This window comes from Phoca vitulina, unplaced genomic scaffold (assembly GCF_004348235.1).
Source record: "Phoca vitulina isolate PV1807 unplaced genomic scaffold, GSC_HSeal_1.0 scaffold2, whole genome shotgun sequence".
Classification (NCBI taxonomy): domain Eukaryota; kingdom Metazoa; phylum Chordata; class Mammalia; order Carnivora; family Phocidae; genus Phoca; species Phoca vitulina.
In genome coordinates this window covers 67316105-67338106 of record NW_022589705.1, presented here as the reverse complement: position 1 = coordinate 67338106, position 22002 = coordinate 67316105, and the positions used below count along the sequence as shown (strand labels likewise).

The 22002-nt window shown below is 44.9% G+C and overlaps 1 protein-coding gene across 2 annotated transcripts in view; it reads left to right on the top strand.

Annotated features, from left to right (window-relative positions):
* ST3GAL3 (ST3 beta-galactoside alpha-2,3-sialyltransferase 3) overlaps positions 1-22002 on the top strand; it is a 182188-nt gene that overhangs the window by 104833 nt on the left and 55353 nt on the right. For both annotated transcript variants that reach the window (XM_032430828.1, XM_032430819.1), the window contains one exon: positions 1223-1315. In XM_032430828.1, the coding sequence (XP_032286719.1) occupies positions 1223-1315 (93 nt within the window). The remainder of the gene's footprint in view (positions 1-1222; positions 1316-22002) is intronic.

Here is a 22002-nt window from a genome sequence, read left to right as displayed (position 1 = left end):
GCAGCCCGCCAGGGCTCCCTCAGGTGCCCCAGCATGCAGGGCCTCCAACCTCGCAGTCGCTGAATGAGTCCTCTTCTTCGGCTGTAGTTTTCTCGGGACTGCACCGGCAAGGATTTTTGGTGGTGGGGCCGTGACTCCAGCCCCGCATGGAACACCTGAGGACATGGAAGCCCAAAGACGTGAAGTGATTTGACTGCAGTTGCCACCACAAAACCAGAGCTAGGACACACAAGTCTTCTGAAAAAATATTCCGCAGATATTCAGCAAACACTCTGACTTGGGGGCTCCTGAGATTGTCTTGATTTCAATACAAGTGCAGCGAGACCGTATCAGAGTCATTTTGTTCCTTCAGAAAATTATAGGCATCTTCTGTGGGCCCATCTCTTCACAAGGGACTGGAGATGCAGGGTTAGGTCAGACTCCGGCCTTGGGAATTCGCAGTATAATGAGGGAGACATACTACCAACTATTACAGTACAGTATGGCATGTAATGTGGGTGGCAGGGGGACGGACCGTGGGGCACAGGGGAGGCACTTAGCCCAACCTGGGGGTTGGGAATTACTCCCGGCGAAGTTGAGACCTGAGCTTAGTTGTGAAGGACCAGTAGGCATAGCCAGGTGGAGAGGGACAAGGAAGAACATTCCAGGCAGAGAGAATAGGAGAGCAGGAGAGCGTCTCCAGCTAAACATCTAATCATTACAGCAATAGCCCCAACGTATATTTGACTTCAGGACACTAAGAGTGGTTCCCACTGGCTGGGTCATTGAATGTCTGTGTGGAGAGAATAGAAGCAGGCATGGCTGGTATGTAGGGCCCCACAATGAAGCTTGAAAGGGCAGTGCCTGTGACAGTCAAAGCCTGGGCAGCTCTCTCCCTAGGTCTCCGGGCTCCACTTGCCCAGTCTGGGAGCCTGGATGGAGTTCCTGCTTTCCTTGGTATTAAGCTTGCTGCAAAGAATCTGTGCAAAACCCAGTGAGTTCCTTTTATGAAATTCTATAAGAGGGGCCTTGCTAATTTATCTACCTATTATTCCTTTAGGGCTTTGGGTTTGGGATTCCCCCCTCCCCCCACGAAGCCTTGGTATAGAAAAGGGGCTGAAAGGCTGATTGTAGAGAATGAAGCTTTATTCAAAGTTTAAAAAAACCTACAGCTCTTCAAGAACTAATACCCTACTGATTGCTCAGTGCCTGGCAAGCTGTGACTTTCCTTCTCTTCCCATAGGCCTGCTGAGTTAGCCACCAAGTACGCAAACTTTTCAGAGGGAGCTTGCAAGCCTGGCTATGCTTCAGCCCTGATGACTGCCATCTTTCCCCGGTAAGTGCTCCTGTTTCTTCCCGCAGCCCAGTTAGCCTGGTCTGTGGCCCGGGAGTCAGAAACCCAGTGCTGTACAAGTGATGTGCTCTGAGAACGCAAGATTCTGTTCTGACTTACCTCTGTGTCCTTGAGTCTGTGGGTGCCTGGAAAGGACTTGTTTTGGGTGGTTCCTACCCCAGTCCCATTCTACGCCCTTGCTATACCTTACCCCATCCTGCCTCTGGGAGCTTACACCTGCCAGCCCAGCCTGTCTCTATGGAGGGGAGGGAGCAGGTCGAACCTATGTGGTTGCTCCTTGGAAGCCAGGTACCCAGGGGCAGCCGGACAAGGCTACCCAGCACAGAGGCTCCGAGCCATGGTATCAGAACTACGTGGCTTCAGGGAAGCATATTCAAATAAAGCAGGGAATAAAGAGGAGTTTCAGAGGCTGGCCGTTCCAGCACCTTCTCTCTTTGTCCATTTTGCATTCTGGAGTTCCTGACTTCCTGATACCAAGCTTGCTGAAAGAAGCTGTGCCAAACCCTGGGAGTTCCTTTTACCACTGCTGAGGGGCCTTGCTTCCATATCTGACTTTTCCTCTCAAGTTTTCTTTTCATGAAGCCGTAGTGTAGAGACGGTCCTGACATGCCAGGATGGACTTTGTCTGCAGTCTGGAGTGCAGTGAGACTATCAGGGTCATTTTGTTCCTTCAGAAAGTTCTCGGAGTGTCTGACTTAGAGTGGCTGGGGGAAAGCCTGCCCCAGGATGCTCTGGGAGTCGGGCTGTAGCACTTGCACCCCAGGAGGGGTCCTGGAGGTGGCCTCTTGGGGTGGGATCTGTTCACTGGGGGAATGGCTTGCATCCCATCCCTGAGCAGGCTGAGGTTAGGGCACACAACGTGCTTGCAGAGGAATGCTGAGAAACAGCTTGCCCAAAAGTAAATCCAGAATATTTGGTTTTTATGCTTCTTTTTTTTTTTTTTAAGATTTTATTCATTTATTTGAGAGAGAGAGAGAGAGAGCACAAGCAGGGGGAACAGCAGAGGGAGAGGGAGAAGCAGACTCTTTACTGAGCAGGGAGCCAGATGCGGGACTCTATCCCAGGACCCTGAGATCATGACCTGAGCTGAAAGCAGACACTTAATGACTGAGCCGCCCAGGCGCCCCTTTCCTTTTCTTTTTCTAATGTGAGCAATCCAAGCTTAGCTCCTTGTCTAAAATAGGGGCTCTGCTAGCTGAATATCTGGTGTCCAGATGGAGATCTCTTTGTCCAGGGTCTGCCTTCTGACTTCATTCCAAATAATTTTCTTCCCCCAGCTATTTATTGAGTACCTCTAAAGTGTCTGGTGCTATGTTCCATATTCTTATAAATGTTTTCTTAGGCTTACTTGACTCAGTCCTCTGGGCCAGACACTTGTGAGTTTTCCTTGACCTGGATATAGGTGTGGTTTGTCTTTTTTTTTTTTTCACTTTTTCCAATTGAAAGTAATACAAGCATATGGTTAAAGAAATAATAACTGAAAATGTGCAAAAGGGTATATGCTCCTGCTCCAGATCCCTGCCCCAGAGAAGGCCAGTAGTACCATAAATAGAAGCATCACGTATTTATTGTTTTGTATCTTGCTTTTTGCTCCTAACAATGTATGTTAGAGATTATCCTCTTACCAGCATATATGGTACTCTTATTTGTTTAATGATTACATAACATACGACTGTATGGATATATCATAATTTTTTAAAAAGTAAGATTTATTGAAGTTTAATTTATGTGCAGTAAAATTGACTTTTTGGTGTAGTTGTAGGGGTTTTGATAAATGCATACCTTTGAGCAACCACCACAACAGTCCAATAGAACATTTCTATCATCAGCCCCTGAAAGTTCCCTTGTGCTGCTTTGTAGTTAACCCCTCCCCTGACCCCCAGCCCCTGACGACCACTGATCAGTTTTCTGTCCCTGTAGTATTTCCAGAATTTTATATTAATGGAATCATACAGTGGGAAGCCTTTTGAGTGTGCCTCTTTCATTGGGTATAATGCATTTGAGATTCATATGTGTGTTGTATGTATCAGTTCCTTTTTATTGCTGAATGGCATTCCATTGTATGGATGTAACATAGTGTGTTTATTCAGTAGTCAAAAGACATTTGGGTAAATTCTAGTTTGGGGTGATTATAATGAAAGCCATTATAAACATTTGTATATAGGATGTATGTTTAACCCTACAGGATATTACCAAACTGTTTTCCAAATTGACTGTACTGTTTTGCTTTCCTGCCATCAGTGTTTTTAGTCGTAGCTATCCTAATTTATAGTGATACCTCACTGTGGTTTTAATTTGCATTTTGCTAATGACTAATGATATTCAGCTTCATTTTCATGTGCTTATTTGGCATTCTTTTCTCTTTGAGGAGTTGTCCATATCTCTTGCTGTTTTTTAAATTGCTTGTCTTCTTATTGAATTGTAAGACAACTTTACATATTCTGGATAGAAGACCTCTGTCAGATGAATTTGCAAATATTTTCTTCCAGTCTATGGCTTGTCTTTTCATTCTCTTAATAATGTCTTTTACAGAGCAGAAGTTTTTAATCATGATGAAGTCCAGTTTATCAATTTTTTCTTTTATGGATTTTGCTTTTGGTGTTTTATCTAAGAAATCTTACCCTAGTTCAAAGTCAAAAGGTCTTTTCTTATGTTTTCTTCTAAAATTTTTATAGTTTTAGCCCTTACATTTAAGTCTATGACCCGTATCAAGTTAATTTTTGTATATAGTTTTGCATATGTATGTTCAGTTGTTCCAGAACCATTTGTTGAACACTAGTCTGTCTTCGTTGAATTGTGTTGGCATATTTGTTGAAAATCAGCTCAACATATATATGTGGGTCTCTTTCTGGAATCCTTGTTCCATTCCATTGATGTTTATGTCTATCCTTGCACCAATATCACACTAATATCATACATAGACAATCATGGCTCCTATTAATAAAGACAGTTTTATTTCTTCCTTTTCAATCTGGATGCCTCTTTTTCCTTTTTCTGGCTCGTTGCACTGGCTAGACTCTTCAGTACAGTGTTGAATAGATGAGGTGAAAGTGAATATACTTGTCTTGTTTTCCAGTCTCAGGGGGAAAGCATTTAGTCTTTCACCATTATGGTGTTAGCTGTAGGTTTTTCATAGATAACCTTTTCGGGTAGAGGGTGTTCTCTTCTATTTCTAGTTTGTTGAGAATGTTTATAATTAATAATGTTGAATTTTGTCAAATGCTGCTTTTTCGGCATCTTTTGACATGACTATGTGGCTTTTCTTCTTTAGTCTGTTAATATGGTGAATCACAATGATTTGTTTTTCATTGATTGATTTTTGAAGGTTAAACCAACCTTTTATTACTGGAATAAACTTTATTTGACTCTAATGTATTGTTCTTTTTATATATTGCTGGGTTCAATTTAGTAGTGTTTTATTAAGGATTTTTGTTTCTCTGTTCATCTGAAATATTGGTCTTTAGTTTTCTTGTAATGTGTTTAGTTTTGGCATCAGGGTAATGCTGACATCATAGGACAAGTGAGAAAATATTCCTTCATCTGCAGTTTCCTGAAAGTTTTGTGTAGAACCGATAATAATTTTCTTTAAATGATTGATAGGATTTATCAACAAAGATATCTAGGGCTACCTAGGTTTTGTATTAAGAAAATCCCTTTGGGGCTCCTGGGTGGCTCAGTTGGTAGAGTGTCTGACTTTTGGTTTCCACTCAGGTCACGATCTCATGGGTTGTGAGAGCAAGCCCCATATGGGGCTCCATACTCAGCGGGGAGTCTGCTTGAGATTTTCTCCCTCACCCTCTGCTCCTCTCATTCATGCCCTCCCTCTCTCTCTCTCTCTCTAATACATAAATAAATCTGAAAAAAAAAAAAAAAAAAGAAAATCCCTTTCTGGGAAGGTTTATGTATTTATTTATTTTAAGTTTTTTTTTTTTTAAGATTTTACATATTTATTTTATTTTATTTTATTTTTTTAAAGATTTTACATATTTATTTGACAGAGAGAGACACAGCGAGAGAGGGAACACAAGCAGGGGGAGTGGGAGAGGGAGAAGCAGGCTTCCCGCCGAGCAGGGAGCCCGATGCGGGGCTCGATCCCAGGACCCCGGGATCATGACCTGAGCCGAAGGCAGACGCTTAACGACTGAGCCACCCAGGCGCCCCTCCCAGGTGCCCCTCTGGGAAGGTTTTTTAAATTAAGAATTACATTTCTATGGGGTGCCTGCGTGGCTCAGTCATTAAGCGTCTGCCTTCGGCTCAGGTCATGATCCCGGGGTCCTGGGATCGAGCCCCGCATCGGGCTCCCTGCTCGGCGGGAAGCCTGCTTCTCCCTCTCCCACTCCCCCTGCTTGTGTTCCCTCTCTCGCTGTGTCTCTCTCTGTCAAATAAATATGTAAAATCTTTAAAAAAAAAAAAAAGAATTTCATTTCTTTAATAGATCTAGAGCTTTCATATTTCTATTCAGGTTTCCTATTTCTTCTTTGGTAGTTTATGCCTGACCGGGAATTTGTGGATTTCATCTAAGTTGTTGAATATTCTGGCATAAAATACATAATTTATGTATCTTTTCTTTTTTTCCTAGTCTTTCTGGTTAGAGCTTTATCATTTTTATTGGTCTTCTCACAGAACTAGCTTTTGGGTCCATTGATTTTTCTCTTTTGGTATTTTTCTCACTATAATCATTGTTTTCTGCTCTTATCTTTATTATTTCCTACCTTACAATTATTTGGGGTTTAATTTGTTCCTTGTTTCTTGAGATAGAAGATTAGACCACTGATTTGATGCTTTGATTCTTTGATTTCATGCTATAAATTTCCCTCTGTAAACTGTATCAGCTGGGGCGCCTGGGTGGCTCAGTCGGTTAAGTGTCTGCCTTTGGCTCATGATCCCAGGGTCCTGGGATGGAGCCCCACATCGGGCTCCCGGCTCAGTGGGGAGTCTGCTTGTCCCTCTCCCTCTGCCCCTACCCTCCAGCTTGTGCTCTCCCTCTCTCTCCCTCTCCTCTCAAATGAATAAAGTCTTTAAAAAAAACTGTATCAGCTACATCCCACAAATTTTGATGTTCTTTATTTTCATTGAGTTAAAGGTATTTTCTAACTTCACTTGTGATTTCTACTTTGACCCATGGGTTCTTTTGAAGGGTTTTGCTTACTTTCCAAATATTTGAGGATGTTCCAAATATCTTTGTGTTGCAGATACCTGGTTTATTTTTGTTGTGATCACAGAATATTTTTTGTATGATTTTAATACTTTTAAGTTGATTGAGAACTGAGTTGTGGGATAAAATGTGGTCCATTTTGGTGAATATTCTGTGTGCATTTGAAATTTTTATGCTGTTATTGGGTATTCTATAAATGGCAATTAGATTAGGTTGGTTGATACTGTGTTTCAAGTCTCTTATATCCTTACTGATTTTCCATCAGTTATTGACAGAGGGATGTCGAGGTCTCCATTTATTAGTTTTTGCTTCACATATTTTGAAGCTGTGCCATTTAGTGTATGTACAGTTAGGATTGTTATACTCCCTTGCTGTGAACAGATTCCTTCAATGTTTTGAAATGTCCCTTTTTCCCTGGTGTAATAATCCTTGTTCTGAAATCTTCCTTGTTTATGTAGCCACTCCAGCCTTTTTAGAGTTAGCTTCATTGTGCTTTATGTTTTCCCATACTTTTATTTTTGTGTGTATTGTGGGGGGAAGCATATATTTGTGTTTACCCTTGAGCCTCAGAGAAGTTGGGTCTCAGGGCTGGTTCACTCAGAATGGGTCTTTTTTATGTTTAACTATCTGTGTCTTTATAATTAAAGTGAGTTTCTTGTAGACAGCACATAGTTGCGTCTTGCTTTTTTATCCAATCTGGCAATGTCTGCCTTTCATTGCAGTGCTTATACCATTTACATTTAATGTAATCCAGTATGGTTGGGTTTAAATCTGTCTTGTTACTCATTTTCTGTTGTTTTTTTTTTTTTTCTTTCTTTTTTTACCTTCTTTTGGACAAATTGAATGTGTTTTATGGCTTCATCTTACCTACACTATTGGCTTAATAGCTATGCCTCTTTGTTTTATTTTTTCATGATTGTTCTAGAGTTTACAATATGCCTTTAATTTATAATTTACTTTCATATAATATAATAGGACTTCACTTGGAGTTTAGGACCCTTACAACAGTATAGTTCCATTACCCCTCCCATCCTTTGTGCAAAATAGCATTACATCTATGTATTATAAATCCACATATCATTGTTCTTATTTATTTTTGTTTTAAACAGTTATCTAAAGTGATTTAGAAATGAACTGGAAAAGGCATCCTGCAGAGTGGGAGAAGATATTTATAAATCATATATCTGATGTGGAGTTATATTTAGAATATATAAAGAACTACAACTCAACAACAAAGCAACTGATTAAAAAATGAGCAAAGGACTTGAATAGATATTTCTCCAAGGAAGATATACAGAGGGCCCAACAAACACCTGGAAAACTGTTCAACATCCTAATCATTAGGGAATGCAAATCAAAACCACGATGAGCTATCATCTTATCTCCATTAGGATGGTTGCTATCAAAAAAGAAAGAGAGCGTGAGAAAGAGAAAATAACAAGTGTTGACAAAGATGTAGAGAAATTGGAACCCTTGTACACTGTTGGCCAGAATGTAAAATGGTGCAGCCACTATGGGAACAGTATGATAATTCCTGAAAAAAATTGAAAATGGAATGACTGTGTGACCCAGCAATTCCATTTCTGGGTATATACTCAAAAGAAATGAAAGCAGGGTTTCAAACTGATATATATATTTTTAATTAACATATAACGTATTATTTGTTTAAGGGGTACAGGTCTGTGATTCATCAGTATTACACAATTCACAGTGCTCACCATAGCAAACTGATACTTGTACACCCATGTTCATAGCAGTGTTATTTTACAATAGCCAAAGCAATCCAAGTGTCTCTCAAGAGATGGAAGGATAAACAAAATGTGGTATACTCATACAATGGAACATTATTCAACCTTAAAAAAGAAGGAAATTTTAATATGCTACGACATGTTTGAGCCTTAAGGACATTATGCTAAGTGAAATAAGCCAGTCATAGAAAGAAAAATACGTTTGAGTTTGATAAGTTCTTTATAGATTTTGGATACTAGCCCTTTATCTGATATGTCATTTGCAAATATCTTCTCCCATTCTGTCGGTTGTCTTTTGGTTTTGTTGATTGTTTCCTTTGCTGTGCAAAAGCTTTTTATCTTGATGAAGTCCCAATAGACTCACTTTTGCCCTTGCTTCCCTTGCCTTTGACGATGTTTCTAGGAAGAAGTTGCTGCGGCTGAGGTCGAAGAGAAAAAAAAAAAGAAAAATACGTTTAATTCCACTTATATGAAGTACATAGAGTAGTCAAATTCACAGAGACATAAAACAGAACCATGGTTGCCAGGGGTTGGGCAGGGAGGGGAAATGGGAAGTTGTTGTTTAGTGGATATAGAGTTTCAGTTTTGCAAGATGAAAAGAGTTCTGGAGAGTGGTTGCATAATGTATATATATATAGTTTAATAGTACTGAATTGTACACTTAAAAATGTTTAAGATGGGGGCAACTTGCATGTGACTTTTGATCTTGGGGTTGTGATTTTGAGCCCCATGTTAGACATAGAGCTTACTTTAAAAAAATGTTTAAGATGGGGGCACGTGGGTGGCTTAGTCCATTAAGCGTTCGACTCTTGATTTTGGCTCAGGTCATCATCTCAGGGTCCTGGGATTGAGCCCTGCATCAGGCTCCATGCTCAGAGGGGAGGCTGCTTGAGGATTCTGTCTCTTCCTCTTCCTCTGTCCCTCCTTGTGCTTACATAGTCTCTCTCTCAAATAAATAAATCTTTAAAAAAAAGTTTAAGATGTTATGTTATGTGTATTTTACCACAATTTAATTTAAAAAATTTTTTTTAAGATTTTATTTTTAAGTAATCTCTACACCCAACGTGGGGCTTGAACTTGCAACCCTGAGACCACGGGTCAGTCGCATGCTCTACCAACTGAGCCAGCCAGGTGCCCCCAATTTTTAAAAAAAATTTTAATGAGAGGGAAGTCTGTTTTAGTTATCCACAGACTTATTTTTACTCTGGGTCTTTCTTCCTTTGTATAGATACATATTTCCATATGGTTTCCCTTTTCATCTGCTTGAAGAACTTCTTGTAATGATTCCTGTGAGTCAGATTTAATGGCAATGCAGTCTTTCAGCTTTGGTTTCTCTGATAAAGTCTTTATTTTACATTAAGTTTTCTAAGTTTTTTGGGAGGGGGCGGGGGACTGGGTATACAATTCTAGGTTGACGATTTCATACACACTAAGTACTTCAAAGTTATAACTTTATTTTCTTTTGGCTTACATAGTTTCTAATGAAAGTCTCTGTCATTCTTTTCTTGTTTTACCTCATATGTAATGTCTTTATCTTCCTCTGGCTGCTTTTTGAGATTTTTCTCTTTTTCATTGATTTTCAGTAATTTGATTATGATGTGCCTTATTGTGGTTTTCTTTAATTTAGTTTGGGATTTTTTCTTAGCTCCTTGGACCTATGGGTTCATAATTGTTGGTGTTTTAAAAATCAGATTTGGACTTTTTCTTGTCCTTATTTTTTTCAAATATTTTTCCTACCCCACCTCTCTTCCCAGGATTCTAGGGAATCCCACAGGCCACTGATGCTCTTCCCCCACCGACCCCAATCTTATTTCTCTCTGTGCCTCATTTTGGATAGTTGACATTGCTATGTTTTCACGTCCACTGAGTTTTCTTTTGTAGTGTCCAGTCAGGTATTTATCCCATCTGGTGTATTTTCATATCAGATATTGAGTTTTTAATCTCTCGAGTTCCATTTAGGTCTTTTTATATCTTTCATTTCTTTTCTTGTTACGCTCATGTGTTCCTCCACCTTCTTGAACATGTGGAATATATTTACAATAGCTGTATTCATGTCCTTGTCTGCTAATTCCATCATCTCTGTCATTTCTGGGATGGTTTCTATTGATGATTTCTCTCCTGGTTATAGCCCATATTTTTTGGCTCTTTGTATTCCTGCCTGGTAATTTTTTATTAGATTCTAGGCATTGCAAAGTTTACATTTTTCTGTGCTAGATTTTGTCATATTCTTTCAAAGAGCCCTTGATTTTGCTTGGGCATGTGGTTGAGTTACTTGGAATCAGCTGTAGCCCTTTGAGGCTTGCTTTTAACACTGTTAGTGCGGTCTTTTGTCTGGGGCTAATTTATCCCCAGTTCTAATGTGGTACCATTCTGAGGACTCGACCCCATGCCTTGTGCTTTATGAGGTATTTCCACTTTGATTTATTTCCACTCAGGTTTGTGTGAATACTAACAATTCCCAGCCCTGTATGAGCATCAGGAATTGTTTGGTCTACTGTTTCCTGGTGGTCTTTTCTCAGCCTCAGATTTTCCTCACATATATACACAGAGAAGTGCTTGGCCAAAGATCTGAGGGGACCCCTTTGCAGATCTCTAGAGCTTTCTGTGCAGCTCTGTCCTCTATACTGGTCTTCTCCACAAATTCTAACCTCTTTGGTCTTCTAAATTGTGACCTGTTTCCTCAACTCTGGAAGACCACTGGGCTCTCTTTGGGTTCCTCATCCCTGTACTGGTCTGAAAACTGTTTTTTTCATGTATTTTGACTTGTTTTCTAGTTGTTTAAGGTAAGAGGTTAAATCCCATCCCTGTTATTCCATCATGGCTAGAAACAGAAGTCCCATTGTACAGATGTACAATAATTTAATTAGGTAATTCCCTATTGATGGACTTTTAGGCAATTTCTAATCTTTACTATTACAAATATTATTACATCACTGAATAACCTTTTCTATACATCATTTCCTACACATGTGAGATCACCTAGAATAAAGAAAAATATTTCTGGATCACAATTACAGGCATTTGCAACTTTGAAAGTTACTGGCAAATTGCCCTTAGTAAGCAGTTTTTGGATTTACATCCGCACATAGTAGTTTGTGAAGGTGCCTTCCTCTATGCTTTCTTCCAGTCCTTTTATAACTTTATTATTTATATTTGAATTATTAATCCATCTGGGTTTTTGTTGTGGTGGTTGTTTTGTGTTTTGTTTTGTGTTTTGTTGTTTTTGGTGTTAAGAGTGATCCCTGGTATTGTAACTTAGGTTTGTTTACTTTTTTTTCCTTGTGCGTAGCTAGCATTTCTTGATATTTTGACCAAATGTACTAAGTAAAATCAGGATTTTGATTTTTATAGCATCAACATTTTTTAAAATTTATTTGAGAGAGAGAGCACGAGCAGGGGGCAGAGGGAGAAACAGGCTCCTTGCTGAGCAGGGAGCCCAACGTGGGACTTGATCCCAGGACCCTAGGGTCGTGACCTGAGCCGAAGGCAGACGCTTAACTGACTGAGCCACCTGCTATAGCAACAACATTTGACACAGAAGGTTTTACTGCAATTTTGATGTGTTAGTTTTGGCACAGTCTAAACCATTAAATCTTTATGTTTTGTGTTCTGTGGTGTTTTTTTTTTTTTTTAACCAAGTGCTGTGTGAAACATACATTCTTACTCTGTTCCTAAGCCTTTCTGCTTCCGGAGCCCAGCCAGTCACTGACTCCCACACCCGGGTACATGTGGGGGAGCAGGTGGTGGAAATGGAAGGGACGCTGATGTGCCAGCCGGTTCTGCCTACAGAGTCCTGCTTCTCAGCGAAGCCAGCCTGTTCCCTCGTAACCCTTTGTGCTGTCTTCTGGGAAGTCTTCCTTTCTTTCCCTGAGACTTGCCTGCCTGGAGACATCTTCTGCTAATGAGAGAGACAGGGAAGAGGGGGCATGAGGCCCAAAGGAACTCAGATTTATTGAGCACCTGCTCTGCTGTGAGCACTGGTGCTCTCATGGAAGGGGAAGTCTTCTACCTCCTCCACCCCTCTGCACCCACCCAGGTACTCTTTGCTCGATCTGTGCCACCGCAGTGTCGTACACATAGCTCTGTCATTGTACTTATAGTTATTTCTTGATATTTCTTCTCCCCTGGCAGGCTGTGAACTTCTCAGCATAGAGACATGGTCTTGTTCATGGCTGCCAACACTTAGCACTTAGTAGGATATTAATTTCTGCCCTCAGGAAACGGAGAGACCGAGGGTGTGAGGGATGTTGATAGAATAGTCTTTTAATGGAAAGAGCGAAGAAAATAATTATTTTGATGTAGAAGAATTATTTTGACATATACTAATACATGAAAGATTGGAAAGAGATGAGATGTAGAGACAGAAAGTTCTCACAGCTTTCTTACTTAGCATACTGTGTGATCTTGGAAAAGTCTGAGTATTACTTATCTCATTAAGTCAAGAAAATGAAATGAGCTGGTGTATCTTAGGGCTACAAATGTTGATCATTCCAGAAAATTATAATGTTAGATGCTTACTAAATGAATTCCGTTTTCTCAATGACTTTTCTCATGATCAGATAAGTTTTTTTTCAGGAAGGAATAAAGATCCCAGAATAGATCATGATCAACATTAAAAATGTAGTTTTAGGGGCAGGGTGGGGAATGTATGTACGTTTTTAAAGCAAAAAGTATAACTGATGAAACCTTAATTGACACACCCCATTTTCCTGGCAATCCTTTGCTACATACATTTGAGTCACCTTTTGTGCTTTGGTGAACGATTTTTTTTTTTTTTTGTAATTTCTAAATTTATTTTTGGTGGGGCAGAGGGAGAGAAGAATTTTAAGCAGGCTCCACACCCAGCACGGAGCCCAACCCCCGGCTCAATCTCAGGACCCTGAGATCATGACCTGAGCCAAAATCAAGAGTCAGACACTTAACTGACTGAGCCACCCAGGCGCCCCTTGGCAAAAGATTTAATATCATGTCTTTTAGATGGTGGCCAGTGGAGCCACTCAGCATGGGGAGCGAGCATAGCATGTACAGGCTAAGCCTGGGACAAACAGTTTGAGCAGAAAGCAGAAACCAAGTCCAGGCCATGGCCATGCTCCAGAGCAGGAATAGCAGCAGCAGTGATAGCCAACGCCTCTTGATATATCAGGTCGTCTGCTGAGACCTTTTCCTATCTTTCCTGTTTTAATCCTCCCAACAATCTTATGAGATAGGTGTTGTCACTAATCCAGTTTTAAGTATGGGAAGATGGGGGTGGAGAGAATCGATCAATTTGCTTAAGGTCATCAAGATGGGAAGTGATGAAGCCAAGTTTCGAACCCAAGCACTCTGACTACAGAGCCCTGCCACATGCTGCTTCCTCTCCTAGCTGCTGTCTCATGATCAGGCTGGCTAGTGGCCAAAGTACAGAGGTCTACCAGATGGCTGGTGGTGGCTGATAAGGTACTGGTGGGGAAATCACCCTCTTGCCCAGCTCTACAGAGGAAAACCTCACTTCTCTTAAGATCCACTTTGCTTTAGAAAGGCCAAGGTGCATGGTGTCTATCTGTGACTGTGTGTGTGTGTGATTTTCATACCATTAAGGAATTATTGCCATGGTCCAAGATGGCTGAATTCCCAAGAGTGTAGGGATGGCCTTTGAAACCTTGCTGAGCTCTCTGAGGCAGGAAGTCTGGAATATTGACAGAGTCCCAGCTGCGTGTTTTGGGACCCTTGCTTGAGAAGGTACAAGAGGCCTATTGCACTGCCTTCAGGGGTTTTGAAAGCTTGTGGGCTCCTGGCCAGGGTAACTGGGTACCTGGTATCCCCACATTCCAAAGCTCCTTCCTCTCTGCTCTTCCAAGAAGGATCCTGGAATTCTTATTACGTCAATACCAGGGAGGGATGGTGGGATTGAAAGGCATCCCTGCTAAGCTTTGTTGCATAGCATAAGTTACAGAGGAGAATAGAGCACCATCCACTTCTACAAAATTATTGTCCTTCCAAACTGGGAGCAAGTTGAGTACCCCCCAACCAAGAGTGTGCAGAGACTCATTACAGTTGCTTTCTCCACTCCTACTGCTTCCCTCCCTGAAATGCTCTTGCTCAGATCACTTGAAAGGACTAACTGACAAATCCAAGGGTAGACCTTCTCTTTTTCTGATCTCTCTCAAGTATTTGGCAGTATTGATCTCTTCCTCCATTTTGAAACTCTCTCCTCTCCGTAATCTTTGTCCAAACTCCCTTCCAGTTCTCCTCCTACTTCTTTGATTATTCCTTCTCAGGCAAGCAGCCTTCTTTTCCTGTGCCCAGCTCTAAATGCTGATGTCTGCCAGGGCTCAGTTATGGTCCTCTGCACTTCTTACTTGACAGTATCAGCTAACAACTGTGTGCCAATGACTCTTAGCTCCTGATCTTGGGACCCAGATACCCAAATTCCTGCTGGACAGCTCCACTTGGATGACTCTCAAGCATCTCAAACTCAGTGTGCCCAACTCACTGAATTTCTGTTAAATCTAATCAGTCCCTATTGCCTATTTCAGAGTGTCACCTGAGCCAGAATCTGAGAGGTCTTCTTTCTCCTTCTCTCAACCAAATATCCAATTAGTCATCGTGTCCTGACACTTCTGCCCTCTATAATATCTCTTCTCTGAGGTCAGTCCCTTCTCCTGTGCCCTGGTTCTTCAATCTCTCCTAGATCTTGGACCTAAAGACCCAGGAACCTGGATCTTCATTCTCTTTACTGACTCCTTCATACCACTGTTTTATCATACTGAAGTCTCTTGTAGCCCTTGAAAAGTTGCCACATTGGGCACCTGGTGGCTCAGTTGGTTGAGTGTCTGACTCTTGCTTTCAGCTCAAGTCATGATCTCATGAGTTGTGGGATTGAGCCCCATGTCGGACTCTGCGCTCAGCAGGGGGTCTGCTTAAAGATTCTCTCCCTCTACCCCTGCCCCAACTCGCGCTTTCTGTCTCTCTAAAATAAATAAATAAATAAATAAATCTTTTTTTAAAAGTTGCCACGTTGGCTCTACTATCCTGTAAACCTAAATGTAATAGCTACCATTTCATTTGTTCAACAAATCTTTATTGAGCACCTCCTATGTGCCAGACACTTTTCTAGGTGCTAGAGCTTCAGCATTGTATAAGATACATATAATCCGGGGCGCCTGGGTGGCTCAGTCGTTAAGCGTCTGCCTTCGGCTCAGGTCATGATCCCGGGATCCGGGGATCGAGCCCCGCATAGGGCTCCCTGCTCCGCGGGAAGCCTGCTTCTCCCTCTCCCACTCCCCCTGCTTGTGTTCCCTCTCTCGCTGTGTCTTTCTCTGTCAAATAAATAAATAAAATCTTAAAAAAAAAAAAAAGATATATATAATCTGTCCCTCAGGGACCTCAGAGACCATCTGCAGACCTACGCAGCCTGTGCCTATAAAAGGTGACACAGCTTCATAGAGCACTTCCTGTGTGCCAGCCGCTGTGCTAAACATTGTATATTCATTACTTCATTTAGTCTTTGCAGTAACCCTTTGGAATAAGTGTTATTTATGCCCACTTTACAGATGAAAAAGCTCTAACTTGGCCACAGTCACAGTAGCACAGAGCCAGGAATCAAACCCACCAGCTCCACCGTATTTCCTGAGTCACGGCTCTGAACCATGAGCCTGTAGGGGAATGCAGCAGATTCCTTTTGATTGGAGAGTGTTTTAAATATTCTCAGTGGGTACTCTGGGTGCTGGGCCTTTCTGGGAAGTGCGGAGCGTTCCGTAACTCAAGCTTCTCTGCATTGTGTGCAAGGGTCTGCAGCCCTTTGTGGGCTAGGCAGGCTAAATACCTGTCCTTGACCTGGACTCCAGCTTGAAGCTGGAGGAGTTGCCGTCTGTCCTCTTGGTTCCTCTGCTGTCAGTTTTTTCTTCATGTATTCCTCAGTGTCGGTTGTTCTGACCTCTGGGAACCAATCCATGATCTGCTTTTAAATTAACACTGCTCCAGGGGCGCCTGGGTGGCTCAGTCCGTTAAACGTCTGCCTTCGGCTCAGGTCATGAGCCCAGGCTGCTGGGATCGAGGCCCACATCAGGCTCCCTGCTCAGCGGGGAGTCTGCTTCTCCCTCTCCTTCTGCTGCTCCCCTTGCTTGTGCTTTCTCTCTCTCTCCCACTCTCTGTCAAATAAATAAATAAAATCCTAAAAAAAAAAAAATTAACACCATTCCTGTCTCCACCTCCCCCTTCTGCCTCCCCCACCCTTCAAGGAATTTAGCCCCACCAGCCCTCCCTTCCCCGCCCTGTACCCTAGAGCTGGGAATCTCCTTCCTCTTTGCTCTCTACCCTAACCCTTATAGGCGAGTCTGCGGTAAGTGGCTAGAAGTTGTTTTCTGTGGAAAAATCTCCTTCCCTAGATGATTGGGGACCCATACTTCTCTGCACTGGTGACTGTTGCAGAAAACCTGCTGGGTTTTCCCTGGTTCTGAATTCATCTGCTGCAGATGAGGGGCTAGGCCTCAGTTTGCTAACTGCCGTGGATGATGTCAGTATCTTTCTCCTGCCGGGTTCAGGACCTGAGGAGCCTTGTCTTGTCCCCTCTCCAGCTTCTCCTCAAGGTGAATGCCAGGCAGAACCCTTGAGAATCAGTCAGTAGGAAACCTGGTATGTGCTATGGAATCAAAAGTGATGTGAGCTGGTCTGCAGCCAGATTTTTGAGAAATTGATAATAAAGTTCTAGAAATATCTATAGCAACTAGAGTAAGTTTATGTCAGTTGAATCTAATAATTAAAAAATGGAGCTTACATTTTATATAAGTTTTAATTTTTCTAGTGATTCATTTTTATTTTATTTATTTATTTATTTTAAAGATTTTATTTATTTATTTGACAGAGAGATAGAGAGAGAGCACAAGTAGGCAGAGAGGAAGGTAGAGGGAGAGGGAGAAGCAGGCTGTCCACTGTGCAGGGAGCCCAATGTGGGACTCAATCCCAGGATCCTGGGATTATGACCTGAGCCGAAGGCAGACTCTTAACTGACTGAGCCACCTAGGTGCCCCTGTTTTATTTATTTTTAAGAGATTTTTATTTGAGAGAGAACGAGAAGGAGAGAGCACAGAGGGAGAGGGAGAAGCAGATTCCCCTCTGAGCAGAGAGCCTGATGCGGGGCTCGATCCTGGGACTTGAGATCATGATCTGAGCCGACGGCGGACGCTTAACCGACTGAGGCATCCAGGCGCCCTTATTTTTATTTTTATTTTTATTTTTATTTTTATTTTTTTAAGTAGGTTCCACACCCAGTGTGGAGCCCAATGCGGGGCTTGAATTCATGCCCCTAAGATCAAGACCTGAGCTGAAATCAAGGGTCAGACGCTTCACCGACTGAGCCACCCAGGTGCCCCCATTTTTATACTTCATAAAAGTATCACTCTGTGACAGACTTGAAGTTTCAAAAGCAAAACAAGCTGGTCCTTATTCACAGATGGCTTGCGAAGCACGGGACTGCAGCGGTAAGAGCCCAGGCTTTGGAAGTGAGTAGGGCGGGCCCCCCCTTTCCTCGTCTATACCTACTGACCTCAAGACGAAGGGAGGCAGCACACACAGACACAAGCACATATCCAGAATATGTGCTCTGCACGCCGTGGGGACAGAAGGCTCTGGAGGCCCAGAGGAGGCCCTTAGGCAGGAGGGGCTGGCGAGAGATGAGTGGGGAAGTCCTGGTGCAGGTGATCCCTGAGCCGTGCCCGGGAGGATGGGGCTTCAGTATCAAGGTCGCACGCACGGGCGTGGAGCAGCCTCCTCCCTCGCAGACCAAGCTGCAGGCTGTGCGGGGCAGCCAGAATCCTAGAGGTGCTTAGAAGCGCAGTCCCTGGTGAGAGCAGGCAGGCAGGCCGGCTGCATTCCTGTGGTATTTGAGGATTGATCTTGTCAGATTAGCAGCTTTGCTTTTCTTGGTTGAGGTACAAGATCCCCACGTGGGGAGCTGAGCTGCTTGTGAAGAGCAAAAGCTGGTGAAAGCACAAAACGTGATCCTGGCCCTTCTCCCAAGCCGAGAGGCTCCAGGCCAGGAACAGCGCTGCGGGGCTGTCTCTCTGGCTCCACAGTGAGAGGGAGGGCTCCCGACCGAGCTCCACCCACACATATCCCAGGGCCGAGGCAGAAGGTGGGCAGAGCGGAGGCTGCTGGCCTTTTCAGGACTGGGTCCTGCCCTCCTGACTCTGTCTGCATTTCGAGGAATGGGGATGGACGCTGTGTGACTGGCCTCAGGGAACTAGCCAGAGGGAGAAGGGAGAAGCAGTGCTGAAGCCTGACCTCTCCCAGGGGGAGGCAGGACACCAGCCCACCATGCCTGCCTTCGGTCATGAGAGCTTTCTACCGTCCGCCCAATGCCACGCATGGAGTCCAGTCCTAGGCAAATGAAGTAGCCAGAGGGAAGCCACAGCCCCACCCCGATAGTTCAGTGAACCGCTCAGCAGAGAGGTCTGGGCTGGAGGAACAATTTAGAGGTAATTCATACACGAACCTCAGAGGGTGGACGAGATTGTCCAAGATGATGTGGTCTCTGCTCTTGGGAGACCCTGATGAGGAAAACACAAGCCTGACTCCTGGCAGCATCACAAAGGCAGGTCTGTTGACAGCTGGCCCTGTGGCATCTCCATGCCTCTTGTGTTGGGACAGACCCATCCTCCTTCCCTGTGTTCCAGGGGCTTAGTCTGGGGAAGTTTCCTGCAGCAGGACCACTCGAGAAGTTTGAAAACAGATGGCTGGAAAAAACAAAAGGACACTCTGTACTCTGTTGCTCAGTCCCTCAGGAAAGAGGGTCTAAGGCCAGAGGCCAGCTGCAGAGCTTGCCCAAGAAGCATATCCCCAAATGGAACAAGACCCCCATATGGGGCAAGGCAGTGGTGCCCGGGGCCTGGGCTCAGAAGCCAGCTCTATGGAGCCTAGTGATGGTTCTGTGCTTGCTATCCGCACTATCCTTGCTTCCATGCATCCAAGGGTGGCTGTGATCAGTGCAGTTCTGGCCAGGTAAAGGGCTGTCTCCACCTGATTCCCTATCTCCCCCCCTCTACCCTCCTGCACACCCCCAGGACCTGCAAGGGGGATTAAGGGCAGGACTTTGCCCAGCTGTGTGTTTGCCCTTAGGACCCTCTCTAAGCTGCTGCCTATATACCTGTGCCTTTCTCTTCCTGCTCGGAAGCTAATGCATGCACAGGTGCCCCTCAAATCCGTGTCCTTCCCCCCTCAATGGGCTTGGCTGTACTCTCCCCCTGCTCCCGAGGGAGGATGCAGTGAGAATGACCCCTGGTTCGATTAGGTCCTGGGAGCCCACGTGGTTCCCGTGATGGAAAGAATCCTTCCTCAGAAGCAGTGACCTTTTTTTTTAAATATGGCCAGCAGCTTCCTCTGGTGAAGCCAGCCCTGCTGGTGGCCTAGTTTTCCTGAGGTTGAATGCAGAGCAGAGTGCAGCAAACCATGCCCCGGGGCTCAAGACCAGGGGGAAGGACTGCTCATCCGTGACACTTGGTCCTTTGACCCAGCCCTGTCTCCAGCAGCCTCCAGCAAAGTCTCGGACCCTCAGGAAAATGCATTCCTTTGCTGCTCAGATTATCAGGAGGAAGCAAAGGGTTTGGGGGCTGTGGTCTGGCCAAGGAGAGCTGGTGGCATGGGCACCGCTGCATTGAGGATGCAGGCTCAGGAGTGAGCCTGGCTCCCTCCATCTGTTCGGCGACTCACACAGAGACTCCATGGAGGAGCACTTGCTGAAGGAAGAAAGGACAGACTGCCCTTTCTCAGCCCTGCCTCCGGAGCCCTAGGGCCCACCCCTGTGAGTAGCAGCTCTGGTCCTTGTCCAGCCATGAGCCCTCTCCAGCTGGGGCCTGGGGGCTGGATGTAGGCAGCAAGAGGAGGGCAAGAACACGGGCTCCCTGCAGCCCCCACGCTCCCTCTGGCCGGAGGTTGGTCATTTTCTTCCCAGGCCATGACTGCACTGAGCTACTGGCTGTATTTCAGCTTTTTTCTGAAGGTTGGCCTGGATTTCGGGAAGCAGAGAGCTTTGTACCTGGGACAGCAGTGGTCCTACCATATTCAGACTGTCCTGACTTGGCGCTGGGGTGAAGTTGGTTAGGGGCTATGGGGAGGGGCGTCTCTGCCACCTGACTTCACCAGTGGGCCAGTGATTGCTTGAGGTCGGGCCCGGTCAGTGCCTACGCCAGGTTCACAGCATCTCATGCATGCTATCTCAACAGAGACTGAACGTGACTTGGGGATCCCCCGCCTCAGGCTGTGCCAGTGCAAAGAGCTTGGTTTTGGTGTCAAGCACACCTGGGTTTGAATCCCAGCTTGCGAACAGCCCTGCCTCGTAGGCAGTCATGAGGATCCCACGTCCGTGCGGCCTGTGGCCTCATGCTGGCCGACGCAGCAGCGGGCGCCTGGTCGGGGCATACCTGGTGTCCTCACACCCCGGATGCTTCGGCTCTCCGGGAGACCTTCCAGTAATGTACCTCGGCCAGGCGCCGTCAGGACTTGTCCGGGCCGTGTATATAAACCCAGGTGATTGGCATTTGTTGATATAGGAATGCCTCCCCGCATCGGGAAGTGTGGCTTTGGGCAACTCCAGCCACACAGCATGCAACCGATAACTTGTAATTTAGTAAGAAGGCTTCTCAGAGCTGCCAGAGCACCAGGGAACTGAGGCAGCCTCCTGGGCCATAACCCTGGGGTGGCCTTGCCCTACTAGGCCATAGTCTTTTTCACCTTCGTGCTGCGCACATGCTGTCCCCCCAGCCTGGAACGCTCTTCTGCAAACTCTGTGCCTGTAGAACCACTACATTCACTTCAGCAAGCAGCCCGAATGTCACCTGGCTCGGCGCACGGTAATCTCTACTCAAGACCTGCTTGTGGCAGCTTCTCCCTCAGCAGCGGCGTGCTCTCAGCCTGGGGGGCTGGCCGCACGCAGCTGCCATCCAGAGTGTCCCCCTCACGTTCTCCACCTCTCAGGCTCCAACTCAAGTGTCACGTCCTCTGCGAAGCTCTTTCCTGGATCCCCAGCAGAGTCGGTCTTGGGGTTCCCACAGCTTTGTGCGTCTCTGTCTGTGACATTTCACACATCGTGTTGTAGCTCCCTCCCGGGTGCTCCACTACGCCTGGTCTAATCTTCACCTGCAGTCCTCCCTGTGTCCCCACTTACTGGGAATGAACTGGGGAGAGCTCCCATTCCCCTTGTCCTTGTCCGTCCTCAGCACAGTTGTCACAGCTAGCTTTGGCTTGGAGAGGGAAATGGAAGCAGGGGAGTCCTGCTGACCTTCTTGTGCGACATCCAGACCCACCGTGTCGCTGGACCCAGCGCTCTGGGCTTCCTTCCCAGCAGCCACACCTCCGGCACCAACAGTGGAAGAGTCTAAAATGATTCTGAGAATATATTAATTTCTAGATAATTCTCCCTTCAAAACTGAGCTTGATGGTCTCCTTCAGCTCAAATAATTGAGAATTGCATATTTGCTTATTTACTCAGTGAATGCATTTTTATCGCATGCCTATGTTGGACACTGGAAGAATGGTTTTGAAAAAGGCAGGCATGGTGCCAGATCCCCATGTGGGGAATGTAAGTTGAGGTTGTACCTCAGGGCTCTGGTGCCATTCAGGCCGGGTTGTCCGAGAGCCTCCTCAGCGCTGCCTCCCCACACCGGGCCAGGGTCTGGCGCCAGCACAGGCCGTTGCAGAGTGAGTGCCACACAGTAGCTCTCTGAGCTGTGGCAGGACCGAGGGGATGACAGCTTTGGAGCCGCAGAAAAACTGGCTTGTGAATGGCTTTCATG